Source organism: Anarhichas minor, unplaced genomic scaffold (assembly GCF_050575085.1).
Source record: "Anarhichas minor isolate MPS153535 unplaced genomic scaffold, ASM5057508v1 ptg000007l, whole genome shotgun sequence".
In the NCBI taxonomy this organism is placed as follows: Eukaryota; Metazoa; Chordata; class Actinopteri; order Perciformes; family Anarhichadidae; genus Anarhichas; species Anarhichas minor.
The window spans coordinates 7,507,423-7,520,504 of record NW_027466453.1 but is presented as its reverse complement, the minus strand read 5'-3'; the positions used below and the strand labels follow the sequence as shown (position 1 = coordinate 7,520,504).

The 13,082-nt window shown below is 45.6% G+C and overlaps 1 protein-coding gene across 12 annotated transcripts in view; it reads right to left on the bottom strand.

Moving 5' to 3' along the window:
* Positions 1-5,019: 5,019 nt before the first annotated feature.
* The window catches only part of ep300b (EP300 lysine acetyltransferase b), a 34,470-nt gene continuing 26,407 nt past the window's right edge, over positions 5,020-13,082 (bottom strand). For 6 of the 12 annotated variants that reach the window (XM_076084877.1, XM_076084876.1, XM_076084881.1 and 3 more), the window contains 6 exons: positions 12,411-12,671; positions 12,015-12,180; positions 11,718-11,894; positions 11,458-11,619; positions 10,526-10,807; positions 5,020-9,807 (listed from right to left, as the gene is read on the bottom strand). In XM_076084877.1, coding sequence (XP_075940992.1) covers positions 6,385-9,807; positions 10,526-10,807; positions 11,458-11,619; positions 11,718-11,894; positions 12,015-12,180; positions 12,411-12,671 — 4,471 coding nt within the window. In that variant the 3' untranslated portion in view covers positions 5,020-6,384. The remainder of the gene's footprint in view (positions 9,808-10,525; positions 10,808-11,457; positions 11,620-11,717; positions 11,895-12,014; positions 12,181-12,410; positions 12,672-13,082) is intronic. The other 6 variants (XM_076084883.1, XM_076084879.1, XM_076084886.1 and 3 more) reach the window with 1 other exon arrangement.

Sequence of the window (13,082 nt, the reverse complement as noted above, 5' to 3'; positions counted from 1 at the left end):
GATTGAGTGCCACGTTCAGGGAGATTCACACAGACAGGAAGGACAAACGGGACCAAACAAGAAGCACACGGAAGGGGTAGCCATTTTTTTAAACATATGTCACACCGGCACTGCCATGACAAAAAAAGAGGGAGATGCACACAACCTTGCCAATTAAAAAAATATTTATTAATTCAAAGTCAACTAAAAATCAAATGTGTGTCTCAAGGGGAAGACTGAGCTCCAAGAGGGTTTTTAAGAGAGAGCACTGGCACACAGGGCCCAGGTGTGGCCAGTGTTGCTGATGAGACCAGGTGTTGCCACTTTACTGATGACCCGTAGCCACGCCCACCTCCAATACCTGCAGGGAAAGCAGCCACGTGAACCACGTGACAAGGCAGACAGAGAGGGTCGTCGTCACAGATATACTATGACGTGTTTATGACTTTTTTTAAGAACATGTTTATCTGATATACTATACTGACTACAACCTCTTAAAAACAGTAATGTCTGACCAGGACGTTGACGTCGTATGTATGACTTTTGTTTGATATATTATGCTATGACTTTGAAAAAAAATATTTTATTTGACTACGACTATACAATGCATTTTGAATGATTTTGTTATGACATACTATACTATAACTTATTTTTTTTAATTTTTTTTTTTTATTGATATTAGGCATCAATTAGGCATTTACAAATGTCTTTCAGACAATGTACATTGCATGTGAAGATTTTCAGATGATGCTCATTTTTGTTATAACATATAGAACAAGGAAATAACAGATAAAAAAAAAAAAAAAACAGAAACCACAAAGAAAACAAGAAAAAAAAAAAAAGAACTATACCTAGGGAGTGATCTATTAGCTATGGTACATTCATTGATTTATGAAAATAAAAATCAGGTCTATGGGGTGTCACGTATGTAACCCATTTTTCCAAATATGACACAAATTGTTCCAGTTTGTAGTTGACAGATGCTGTTATCTTTTCCATTTTGTAAATGTCCATTGTAATGTCCATCCATGTGTTCAGAGCGGGACTCTCTTGTGACAACCATTTCCTGGTAATAGTCTTTTTGCTGGCCACCAGAAGTACATTTATTAAATATTTGTCTCTTTTTGACAGTGTTTTAGGTAAATATCCAAGATACATGGTTTTACTTTCTAGAGGTATTTCACCTTCAAAAATCTTTTGTAGGGCAGTGTGTATCCCTTTCCAATAGTCTGTGATAACAGGGCAATCCCAAAAAATATGGTGATGGTTTGCATTTTGGTTTCCACATCCTCTCCAGCAAACAGGAGGGTTACTATCATAGTGGCATTTCTGAGAGGGTGTAATCAAATACCTTATCACATTTTTCCAACCAAACTCTCTCCATGTCTGCGAGCTGGTACACTTCCATTGAGTTTTCCATATTACTGTCCATTCTTCCTCAGATATAGTTATTCCTCCCTCCTTCTCCCATTTTGTTTTAATATAGGAGGTTGAATGTGTTTTAAAGTTCAACAGACATTTATATATACATGAGATGATTTTACTGCCTATATCTGAGTTATAAGCTTTTCTAAACAGTTCTATCAGGTGTGTACTCTCTGTCGTGTTTTTCGTCTTCGTATTCACATAATGTCGCATCTGCAAGTATCGATAGAAGTCCTGTTTTTCTAGTGAGTGTTTCTCTTTAAGAGTTTCAAAACTTAGCAGTGTGCCTCCTTTCATTATGTTGCATATGGCTGTTATTCCTGTAGCTGTCCAATCCCTAAATCTAGCATCCAATTTATTTGGTGTGAAGTCAGAATCATATGCACACCATTTAAGTGTTACCATATCTCCCTCTAGTTTGTGTTCTCTTATAATGGTTTTCCATACTTCAAGAGTCCACTTCAGCCATGGGTTATCAGTAGTATTTATGTGACTTTGTAGATTGTTATCAGCTAGGATTGCCTGTATGGGGGTGGAAGTTATTTTCTCTTCAATGTTTTTCCATTGAGCCTTATACGATGGGTTGCACCAGCATATTACCGCTCTCATCTGTGCTGCTAGATGGTAATCTCTAAGAGAAGGTAGGCCCCATCCTCCCTGTTCTTTAGGTAGTTGTAAGGTTTTGAGACGGACCCTGGGTCTTTTACCTGTCCAAATATATCTAGATAACATCTTGTCCCATTCATTAAATTGGTTTTGGTTAATCTCTATTGGTAGAGTTTGAAATAGATAGAGTAGTCTGGGCAGTATATTCATTTTAATGGATTCAATCCTTGCCGTGAAACTTAGGAAAGGAGTTATGTTCCATCTTGCTATGTCTTCCTTAATTTTTCTTATTAGTGGATCATAGTTATAGTCTGCAAGTTGTGTAAGATCTTTTGTAATATTGATGCCCAGATATTTGAAGGATGTTGTTTGCCATGCAAAGGGGTATTTATTCTCAATTCCTCTTGGTGGGCTATAGTTATATGAGAGTAACTGGGTTTTGCCCACGTTAATCTTGTACCCTGATAGTTTGCCATACTGTTCAAATGACTGCATCAGTTTAGGTAAAGAGTATGTTGGTTGCCCCAGGTAGACCAAAATGTCATCTGCGTAGCAGGACAATTTGTGTTCCGTCCCTTTAATAGTAATTCCTCTAACATCTTCATTTTGTCTGATGTATTGAGCTAGCGGCTCCAAATATAATGCGAAGAGTAGTGGTGACCACGCACAGCCCTGTCTTGTATCACTTTTGTTCTTGGATCCCGCATTGTGTTCTCTGCCATCTTCTTTTTCAATTTCCATGCTAGTATTTTCATTGATTTGGATCCACTTTCATAGTGTCTCTGTTTCAAAAACATTAAGTTTCTCTTGATTTCTTGTGTAGTGAAATTGTTAATCTCATTCCTAATTCTTCTAATTTCCACTAATGTATCTTGCGCTAAACTCGATTTGTGTTTTTTTTCTAATTCCTTCAGTTTGTTGTACAACTCCTCAATCATTTTATTCCTTGTTTTCTTTTTATATGAGGATATTGCTATAATTTTCCCTCTTAGGACAGCCTTTAGAGTATCCCACAGAATGGGAGGTGAAACTTCTCCATTGTCATTGAATTCGAGGTAAAGACTAATCTCTTTTCTAATTTGTTTCTTAACATCCAGATCATTGAGTAAACTTGAATTCAGTTTCCATGTTCCATGTTTATTTTATCCTTATCTTTTCCAAATGTTATGAAATAGTCTATTCTTGTGTATAGGGAGTGGGGGGCAGAATAATAAGTGTAATCCCGTCTGTTAGGGAAAAGGTCTCTCCATATGTCAATTAAACCAACCTCCTCAAAAAGTGTGTTGACTTTCTTATATATGGACTTCCTTTCATGGGTCTTCCTACTGGAGGAGTCTAACTTTGGCTGTAGGTGTATATTTAAGTCCCCCCCACATATCAAGAGACCTTCTGTTTCTGTTGTCATGATATTGGTGATTTTCTGGAAAAAACCTAGATCGCTTCCTGGGGGTGCATATATATTAAACAGAGTAACAGGATTCCCATCTATATTACCTCTTACCAAAATATATCTGCCCTCCTTGTCTCCCATTTGAAATACTTTTTCAAAATTGAGTTTGCTTGATATAAGGATAGCAACTCCTCTCCTATGTCCTGACTTATATGATGAGAAGAACACATTAGTGAAGCCCATTCGCTTTAGTTTTTCGTGCTCTGTGTCTTTTAGATGGGTTTCCTGTAAATATGCCACATGTGCTTGTTCTTTCTTCATTTTCGATAATATTTTACTACGCTTAATTGGATTCAAAAGCCCATTGACATTAAAAGAAATAAGTTTTACTTTGTCACTACCCATATGTATATGTCTGTCATTGTATAAACAAACTTATCAAAACGGACCTTAATTGATCTACTCCCTGAACAAGCCAGAACAAAGAAACATACAGTTGCTCAGCCAGGCTCTCCCTCGGTGTGATCACGCTGACAGGCAATCCTCTGTCTTTCATATCTGCAGTCGCCTCTTCTGCCGACTGGTACAGCTGCGTCCCGTCTTCGTAAAATATACTATAACTTTTTAATGCTTTAAATTAATACAATAATGCGTTCCACCACTGAATGTGTTATGCGACCACTATAACAGAGCACAATCGTGCTGCCATGTGTCTTCACTAGAGGGCGTGTTGCTCTCAGGAAAGACAAATTACTGTAAGTGACGCCATCAAGCGCAGGCTAATAGTCTCTGAATCCCTGCTGAATCATAGGCTCAGTGTGTCGGAATTGCAGCAGTGGACGTGGGAGGGGGGATAAACATAAAAAACATAATTTATAAGACATGAAGCTATTTGTGCTTCTTATTCAGCTACAACCATGCTTCTGTGAATTTGGAATTGAGGTTGAGCTGGAAAAAAAGGGAAACTCACACGATCAATGAGCATCAAATCAAATAATCAGATTGTATTATAAATACAATGTATTTGCAGATGTTAGACTTTAAATGGAAACAGGTTAGCATTTATAAGTGCACACTGAACAATTTTAGTTAACATTTTATTAACTTGGTAGTCCTGCTGATGTTCAATGCTTCTTATTGACATTTAAATTCAGTTATTGTGGCAGCTGTGATTTTCAAATGTTGAAATATAGATACATGTATAAAATAGATCTCAAAGTAAAGCTAAGGCCTTTTTGTTTTTAAATAAGTCAATATAAAGTTTAGTTTGTCATGTTAACCACAGCTGGAAAAAAAGTAAAGCCATCTACAAAAGTCAAATTGCAGCAAATCGTCACGTTTACTCTTTTGATTGGTAAACTATCCCTTCATTTGTTAGTGTTTTAACCTTATTGTTCAGTATTTATGTCCCTTCAGGAGCTGTGCAGAATAGGTTACCATGGTGATCAAGCTAAATTAAAAGTGAGCCGGCGTCTTGATCCTGGAGAGGCAGCGCGTCGGCCACAGATCGCTGAATAACACCAACTCATGTTACAGGACATACGATTCGTTGTACTTCTCATATTCACCAAATACACAATCATATGTCTAACAAACACGCCACATGCAGGACACGTCACTGTTGGTAATTTTCATTTTATTATAAAAAACAGTATTTGAGTCCACAGTTTGTGTTTCCTTTGTACAGTAAAAAATATTAAATTAAACTCCCAAAGTTCTTAGCAGAAAGATAAAGAGGATGGAGTTTGAGGGGCGGGAGAGCAACTTCCCCCAGGGGAAGGTGAGGAGGAGGAGGGGATTAAAAGTCCAAGGGGAGCAGCAAAGGAGACGAGGCAGAAAGAGACGGAGACCGAACTGCTCTTATCTCCTACTTTTCTCCTCATTTCTGTGCAACACAGTTCATTTGGATCAAAATCCTCTGTTTACTCCAAACAGCGGAATCCTAAAAACACTAGAAGGAGCCCACCCCACCCATTTTTTTTTTTCCACATCCCAGCCCATGTACTCAAAATGTTTCAGGCACACAGGTATGCATCCCCCCTCCCCAAGCCTCCACTGCTCCATATTAAGTGTCTTTAAAGGAAGGAGTGCACACACATTCGAGGGAGAGGGCTTGCATGTTTGCGAGGGAAGAGTCCCTTCCAGCATGGTCGACGTCCAACACAGAAGCTGGCCGGGACGTCTCAATAAGTCCGTTCAACATCTCAGTTCACAGCAGACCCTCAACCACTGCAATAAAACACTGACAATTAATTATTCCCACCTGGACAGACCCAACTAAAGACATCTAACGTGAAATGAAATATTCACTACCCCAGTCATAACAGTCAATAACAAAAATATATTTCTATACGAATTGTAGCAGTCTCAGGGTACATAACACCCCCACCCCCCCCCCAAGAGAAAATAAATAAAGTAAACCCAAACATAAAAAAAAGATATGCATCATATTTGGATTTGCATTAATAACAATCCACATTACTCTGCCAAACAGAAATAGACAGACGGACTGAATGATGGGGAAACGAAAACGATAAAAAGTTCTTTGCATTAAATCATTTCCACTTTAATTCTTGACCACTTTTAAAATCTTAAAAACATTTCTTAAAAAAGGCAAGTACTCCTATTTACCCCCAAAAATATCACCTTTCTTGTATTCAGCAAGAGGTGGAGGTGAGGGTGGGGGGGAGGGGTGCTAGAGAAACCGTCTCCCTCTTTGTCCACAATTGGCAAAAAAAATATATTAACAGCAATAACTTACATTTCATTTATTCTAATTTATTTAACGACTGCTTGATTTATTGTTCATCTCCCATAGGAAGTTCAGTTCAATGCATCTTTATTGAAAACATTTTAAATAACATTTAATAATAGTATAAAAAAAGAAAGGCTAAGTAATAACAATAACACTGTCCTGGGTGAGTGCAGTTTGTGCGAAGAATCACAGAGCGTTTCAGCTCAACTTGACACGTAAAGTACAATTCCTACATGATGTCTAAAGGATTGTGATTCATATTCTGGCCCAGAGGGTCCTGACCGCTGCCCCCCGGCCCGTGTAGACCAGCCATGCCACTCAGCTGGGATAGCATGGCGCTCGGGTCCGACCCAAACTGCTCCATAGAGTTCTGTTGCTGCTGCTGGGTCGTTGGCTGCTGCTGTTGTTGTTGTTGTTGTTGAGGGACCACCATGCCCGGATGGTGCTGGTTCAGGTGGCCTGGGTGTGGGGAACCCGTCTGCATCTGGGGGGAGATGTGATGTGGGGAGGGCTGGGGCTGCATGCGCGGGGACGGGCTGGAGTGTGGCGGCTGGGACTGGGGTCTGGGTGAAGGCTGTGGGGATCGCACCTGGTTAGCTAGCGATGACGACATCGCCTGGCCCTGCAGGTGTGGGGACTGGGCCATCTGCTGCGGCTGCTGCGGGCTCATGGGATTGCTGTGCTGGGCTGGTGACCCCCCAGGGCCCAGATGCTGATGTTGATGCTGATGTTGCTGCTGCTGCTGCTGCTGCTGCTGCTGCTGGAGAAGCCTCTGGTGAAGGGCCTGTTGGAGCAGAGCCTGTGAAGATGGGGGGCCACTTTGCGTGGGCTGAGGGCCCTGAGGTGGCTGCTGAGGGCCTCCTACACCCCCTCCACCTGGCCCTGCATCACCTCCTGGCAGGCCAGCCATGGCATTCTGCTGCTGCATCTGGAGGTGGTGCTGGTGCTGGAGCCTCTGCTGGAGTGCAGCTGCGGCCTGCTGCTGGGCCACCGACCCCGGGTAACCTTGCCCCTGCTGGCCTGGGGGACCACCAGGCTGCTGAGGGCCAAGAGGCGGCCCTCCCGGTGGTCCCTGTCCCACTGTAGGAGGCTGCATCCCAGGTTGTCCCATGTAGCCCTGCCCCTGTGGTGGCTGTGGCTGCTGGAACTGACCATGATTTACTCCCATTTGTTGCTGCTGTTGTTGCTGCTGCTGTTGTTGCTGGAGATGCCGTCTCATGAGCAGCTCTCTAAACTGGGGACTGTTGATATTCCCCATCTGTGGCCCCTGGGCCTGCACACCTCTTCCTCCACCTTGTTGTTGCTGCTGTTGTTGTTGTTGTTGTTGTTGTTGTTGTTGCTGCTGCTGTTGTTGCTGTTGGAGCGCTGCCACTTGTTGCTGTTGCAAACCGGTGAGCATTGGCCTCTGCTGCTGCTGTTGTTGTTGTAGCTGCTGCTGTTGTAACTGTTGTTGTTGTTGTTGTTGTTGTTGTTGCTGCTGCTGCTGCTGCTGCTGTAGCTGTTGCTGTTGCTGAACTTGCTGTAGCTGGGCCATAGTTGCCATGTTAACATTCGTTCCTCCCTGAGCCCCCATGTGCATCCCCGGCTGGCCGCCACCTGCAGCGTTCATGTTCACCTGTGGGCCCCCTCCGGCCATGACATTACCAACAGGACCCCCTGTGGGACCAGGACCTCCAGGGATACCCCCTGGTCCACCTGGGCCCCCCTGAACTCCCTTGTATTTTGAGGCCCTCTGCTTGATAAAAGCAGCCATGAGCTGTGGGTTGGACCGCAAGATGTTGAGGACTTGCTGTTGCTGGAGTGGTGAGCTGGGCGAGCGGAGAGTTCTTAACAGCTCCTGAAGGGCGGCCTGGGGAATGTTCCCACCAGCAATAACAGCTCCTGGGACACCAGCAGCTCCAGCGACAGCTCCCCCTGGGATCCCTCCACCAGCACCTTGCTGCTGCTGTGCCATATTCATCAAGGCAGCGTGGCCCTGAGCTTGTTGGTGTTGCTGCTGCTGTTGCTGTTGTTGTTGTTGTTGTTGTTGCTGCTGCTGCTGCTGTTGTTGTTGCATTTGCTGCTGCTGTTGTTGTTGTTGTTGTTGTTGTTGTTGTTGCGCTGCCACCATGGCTGGATGGCTCATTTGGTTCATCATAGCTTGCCTCTGCTGAGGTGGCATCCCCTGGCCTGCCCACTGCTGTTGTTGTTGTTGAGGGTTTTGATGCGGAGCACCTATCCGCTGCTGTTGAAGCTGTACCTGAGGGGGCAGCTGGCCCTGGGGCAGGTTACCCTGCTGAGGGGGTTGCTGTATGGGACCACCAGCACCAACCATCATCCCTGGTGGAGCATTTTGTTGCGGATCCATGTGGGCCCGAGCAGCTGCCACTGCCGCTTGGGTCTGTGGTGGCATACCCTGGGTTCCAACCATCCCTACTGCCCCTGGGTGTCCCATGCCCATCTGTTGACCCTGACCCTGTTGATGGTGGGGGTGAATAGGCATCATGCCTGCAGCTGCTTGTCTCTGCAGAGCCATCTTCCTCTGAGCATCGGCTACCTGTTGGATCTTCATGGCAATTTCTACTGCTGCCGGTGGAGGGCCAGAAGGGGGGTGCTGTTGCTGCTGTTGAAGGGAAGGCTGGCCCGGAGTTTGTTGGCCCCCAACACTTCCAGCCATGACGGCGCCACCGAGCTGCTGCTGGGGAGGCGTTGCGGAGCCAAGGACCGGTTTGCCCTGGGATTGATGTAATGGGGAGGAGCCCGGGGGTCTGCTGCCATATGGGGGCAAATTGTTGGGGTGCTGTTGGAGCTGTTGAGGCTTGGTCCCTGCTCCACCTTGCTGCTGGACCTGAGAAAGCATCTGCTGCTGATGTTGCGGAGAGCTCATTATCCCCCCAGCCCCGCCTCCTCCACCCGCCATCTGCTGGAACTGGTGGTGAAGAGGGTGTTGAGGGTGTTGAGGGTGTTGAGGATGTTGAGGATGTTGAGGAGGCATGCCACTTTGTGGGGGCATTCCACCGAGCTGCTGTTGCTGCTGCTGAACTCCAGGTCCAGGGCCCATTCCTTGCTGTGTGCCCGGAGGCATGGTCTGAGTCGGGGTCTGGGGTGTTGGGGGTTGTGTTCCACCGGAAGTTGGGGTACTGGGTGCCGTGGAAACATTGTTCCCTGGTGATGGAAGTCCGACCACAGGTCCTCCCGGAGGCCCTACAGCTTGCTGCCCCACCCTCTGCATGCTGGCCATCCTCCTCCTCAACATCTGGGCCTGCTGGAGCCGGTGCTGCAGCTGCTGCTGCCGGAGCTTTTGCTTGATGTTCAGGCAGAACGGGACAGGACATTTGTTCTCCTGACAGTGTTTGGCATGGTAGCAGCACAGAGCAATGAGCTGCTTGCAGATGGGACAGCCGCCGTTCGTCTTGCGCTTGCAGCCCTTCGTGTGCTGAACAACGCGCTTCATCTTCTGGCAGGACGGCAGGGAGCAGTTGGCGTTGCGACACTGGCATGCGTGGACCAGCGACTGGATGCAGCGCTGGATGCTGAGGCGGCGAGAATCTCCGGGGCTCTGGGTGGCTGCTGCCGCCTGGTTGTTGCTGTCGTCGTCCAGTCCAAGCCCCAGCTTATCCATCTTGTGCTCGTGACCCTTTATGTTGTAGCAAGTGATGCACAAGTCATAGTCCTAGAGAAGGGAGAGAAAAAAAAAAAAAAAGAGGGATGGGGAATTAAACCTGAATCCAAGTACGGGATTAAATTAATACATGTTAAAACATACCTGTGGAACTAAAATGCTATTGTTGGGCCTGTAGGTGTCACAACATAGAAAACGGTTGCCAACCATCGCAGAGATCAAGACTCACTCTGCACTCCAATGAACACAACTGGCAATGGTTGGAGGACAGTGAGGTTTCATGTCTTTCTTGCTGCGCTAGCAGCTCGAGTCAAAGCACTGGTGTAAAACCTGGGGCAGCTACCGACTCCATGTGTACCGAAGGCTGCACATGGCTTTTTACACCCTGCACTGGCCAAAGGCCACAGTGGAGTTAGCAGCAACAATGACCACAGTACAATGGAATAAGCTGTTTCAAATTGGATTGGGGAATAAAACCCACACCTGTTAAACCACCAGGCTTCTGTTGTCTGCTGATTAATTAAGGTGAGAGGTTTTAGTTTAAAGCAGACACTGAGGTAGAAGAGATAACCAGAGGATCTCTGTCAAGAATTCTGCAAACAAATGCTAAAAATACCCCTTTTCCATCTTCCATCAAAAGCAGAAATATGAACGTAGACGAGATCACTGTTTTATGCTACTGTCGTGTCCAATGACAACATGCTGCAGTTTGATCTCCATTTAAATTAAAAAGGAGAAAAACAAGATTTAATTGAGTCTCGACTCTCACCTCGCACACAGTGCAGTGGTAGCGCGTCTCCACGTGGTGTTTACACTCATTGCAGGTGTAGACGAAGCGGTCCTGGCTCTGGTTGTGCAGCTCCACCAGCATACACATGGAGCTCCACCTGGACCTCCTGAGAGAGCTGAACTCCAGGTGCTTGTCCCTGGCCAGAGTGAGGAAGGCATCGCGGCCGTCCATCAGGTCACAGGCCATGAGCGGGTCAGGGTCAGTGATGGGGGGCAGCGAGTTGGCGGTGGGGCCAGCGATGAGTCGGATGACAAAGAAGACCTGGCGAACAGAGTGAAGAGGAACATCTGTAAGAGGTGCAATTCAGATCCAGTATTTATTTTTTCTCTTGTAGTCAACTCAGGAGTCACTAACAGGCAACGTTATACAAGGTTAGTGACATGCGAGACGATTTCCTGAAGTTCTATGAATTTGAATATTTGAATGAATGTTCACACCCCTGGTGTTTGTAGGTAAAAAGGCGCTCTGTGGAGTTTCTTGTCTCACTAAAACACAGTGTGTGTACGCGTGTATCCTCGACGTCTAACAAAACCTGTCAAATGCATTCATTTCCTTTCTCTTTACATCCATGTTGACTTCTAATAGAATTCTACTAACAGTGGAATAGTGTGAACGGCTGCCTGCTGATGCTGAGAACGGCTGTGATAGTTCATGCTAATTTGAAAATATAGATGAATCAATTATTTGTAAAGCAGGTTTTAGTTGCCGTAGTATGAGCTGTACCTGCTTCTCCAGTACAACAGCTAATGAGCAGCAACAGAGCTGCAGCAGCGACGGCTGCTAAGTAGCAGAATTTTAATTATCTGCGTTCACGGGAGTGGAAGTCAATGTGATAACTCGGATGATAAGTCAGCGTAATGTTCCTATGATTATGCCATATAATCCGATAAAACCAAATCAGACTTGCGTACCTCCTTATGTTTCTCCATGGTGGCGTAGAGTTTCTGGGAAAGGTCATTGGAAACATTGGGCATCCCTGGTTTCTTCTTATTGGCTCGGCTCATGCTGCTCTTGTTCTTACTCGTCTTTTTATTGTTCTTCTTTTTGGCATTCTTGCTGTCTCCTTTTGTGACCTGGAAAAAGATTTGAGTGTCAGTTTGAACACAAAGCACACCAATATTCTGTGACCAAAAAAAGAACCTTGAAGTGATTATTAAATGCGGCCTCTTACTCTACTCACATCTGTGCACTCGTTGGAGGTACTGTTCTCCTCCCTCTTCCTCTCCTCCTCCTCCTGCTCCAGCTCCTTGATGCTCTCCTCCAGCACGTTGGGCCAGAAGTCGCCCTCAAAGTACGGCAGCTCCTTGGCACTGGTCAGCCGGTCCTCTGTGGCCTGCTTGAAAACGTCCTGAGGGACAAAGAGACAAGTGTTCAGGTGCTTGTAGAGCCTTTAATGTCCTTATTAGTTAGTGATAAATGCATTAACTCATATTGTTGGTACAATGACTAGCGTGAAATCATGTCTCACCTTGTAATCGTGGACGATGCGCTCAGAAACAGCCTTGTCCAGCATCTTCCTGTACCATTCCTGCAGCCGTTTCGGCTTGGGGATCTTCTGGTCCGCTGGGTGACAGTGGAAGATGTAATCATCCCCTTCACTGGGAGGACAGGCCCAGATATGACCCGTTGTATACCTGACACAGGGAGACATGTCGTATTCATTAGAACAGACGTGAATTGTCTGTAGCAGCTCCTGGAACACACAGCCTAATGAACACACTTCTCTCTGCATAATGAGCTCATATTTAAAAGCCTGTGTAGCTTTCCGGCTAAAGTTTTCCGATAGAGAAATCTCATAACTGATTTCAGCTGCTCAGTTGGGGCCTTTGCATTATGTTTGAGACAGTCGCAGCGTTTCTCTTACCCCTGCCTCCTGACATACTCCAGGTAGCCTATCAGGATCTCGTGGTAGACGCCAGTTCTGATGAGTCGAGGTTGGAAGAAGTGCACACTGTCCAGGTAAGAGATGTACACTCGTCTCTGATTGGGCGGCGGGCAGTCCGAGCCGTACTCTTGAACGTGCATGCCGAAAAAACACACATCCGCTCCGTCGACGTCCTCAAACGCAAACAGGGCTTTCATCCTGTAGGGGAAGGACGCGGACATCTCTCCACTGTCAACAAACCTGGAGGGGGGAGAAAAGAAACCAGCCGGGGTGAGGAAAACGGCTATGAAATCTTTCTTGCTGCGTCTTTACCATAATGTTGAATGGACGGGTATATTTGATCCCAATGGAGAACAGATGAGATGCAAGATTGTAACCAGTGACTGGAATGTTTAACTAATTCAAACTTGTACAAGAGTCAAACACAACACAAGGACATTTTAGTTTGTTGCCTCTGAAATAAAACGTGTCCTGTTGCTTATGTGCATTTATGCCCCACCGGTGTTCACAACATTTCAGTAAACAAACCCTGTGTTCAGTGACTTGTTACAGACTTGCCTGTTACCTGCTCTACTGTGCACCATGGCCAGCCAGCTGTTGCCTAGCAACAACAACCATATGCACTCGTTTTTTGCATTGAAGAGGAGGACC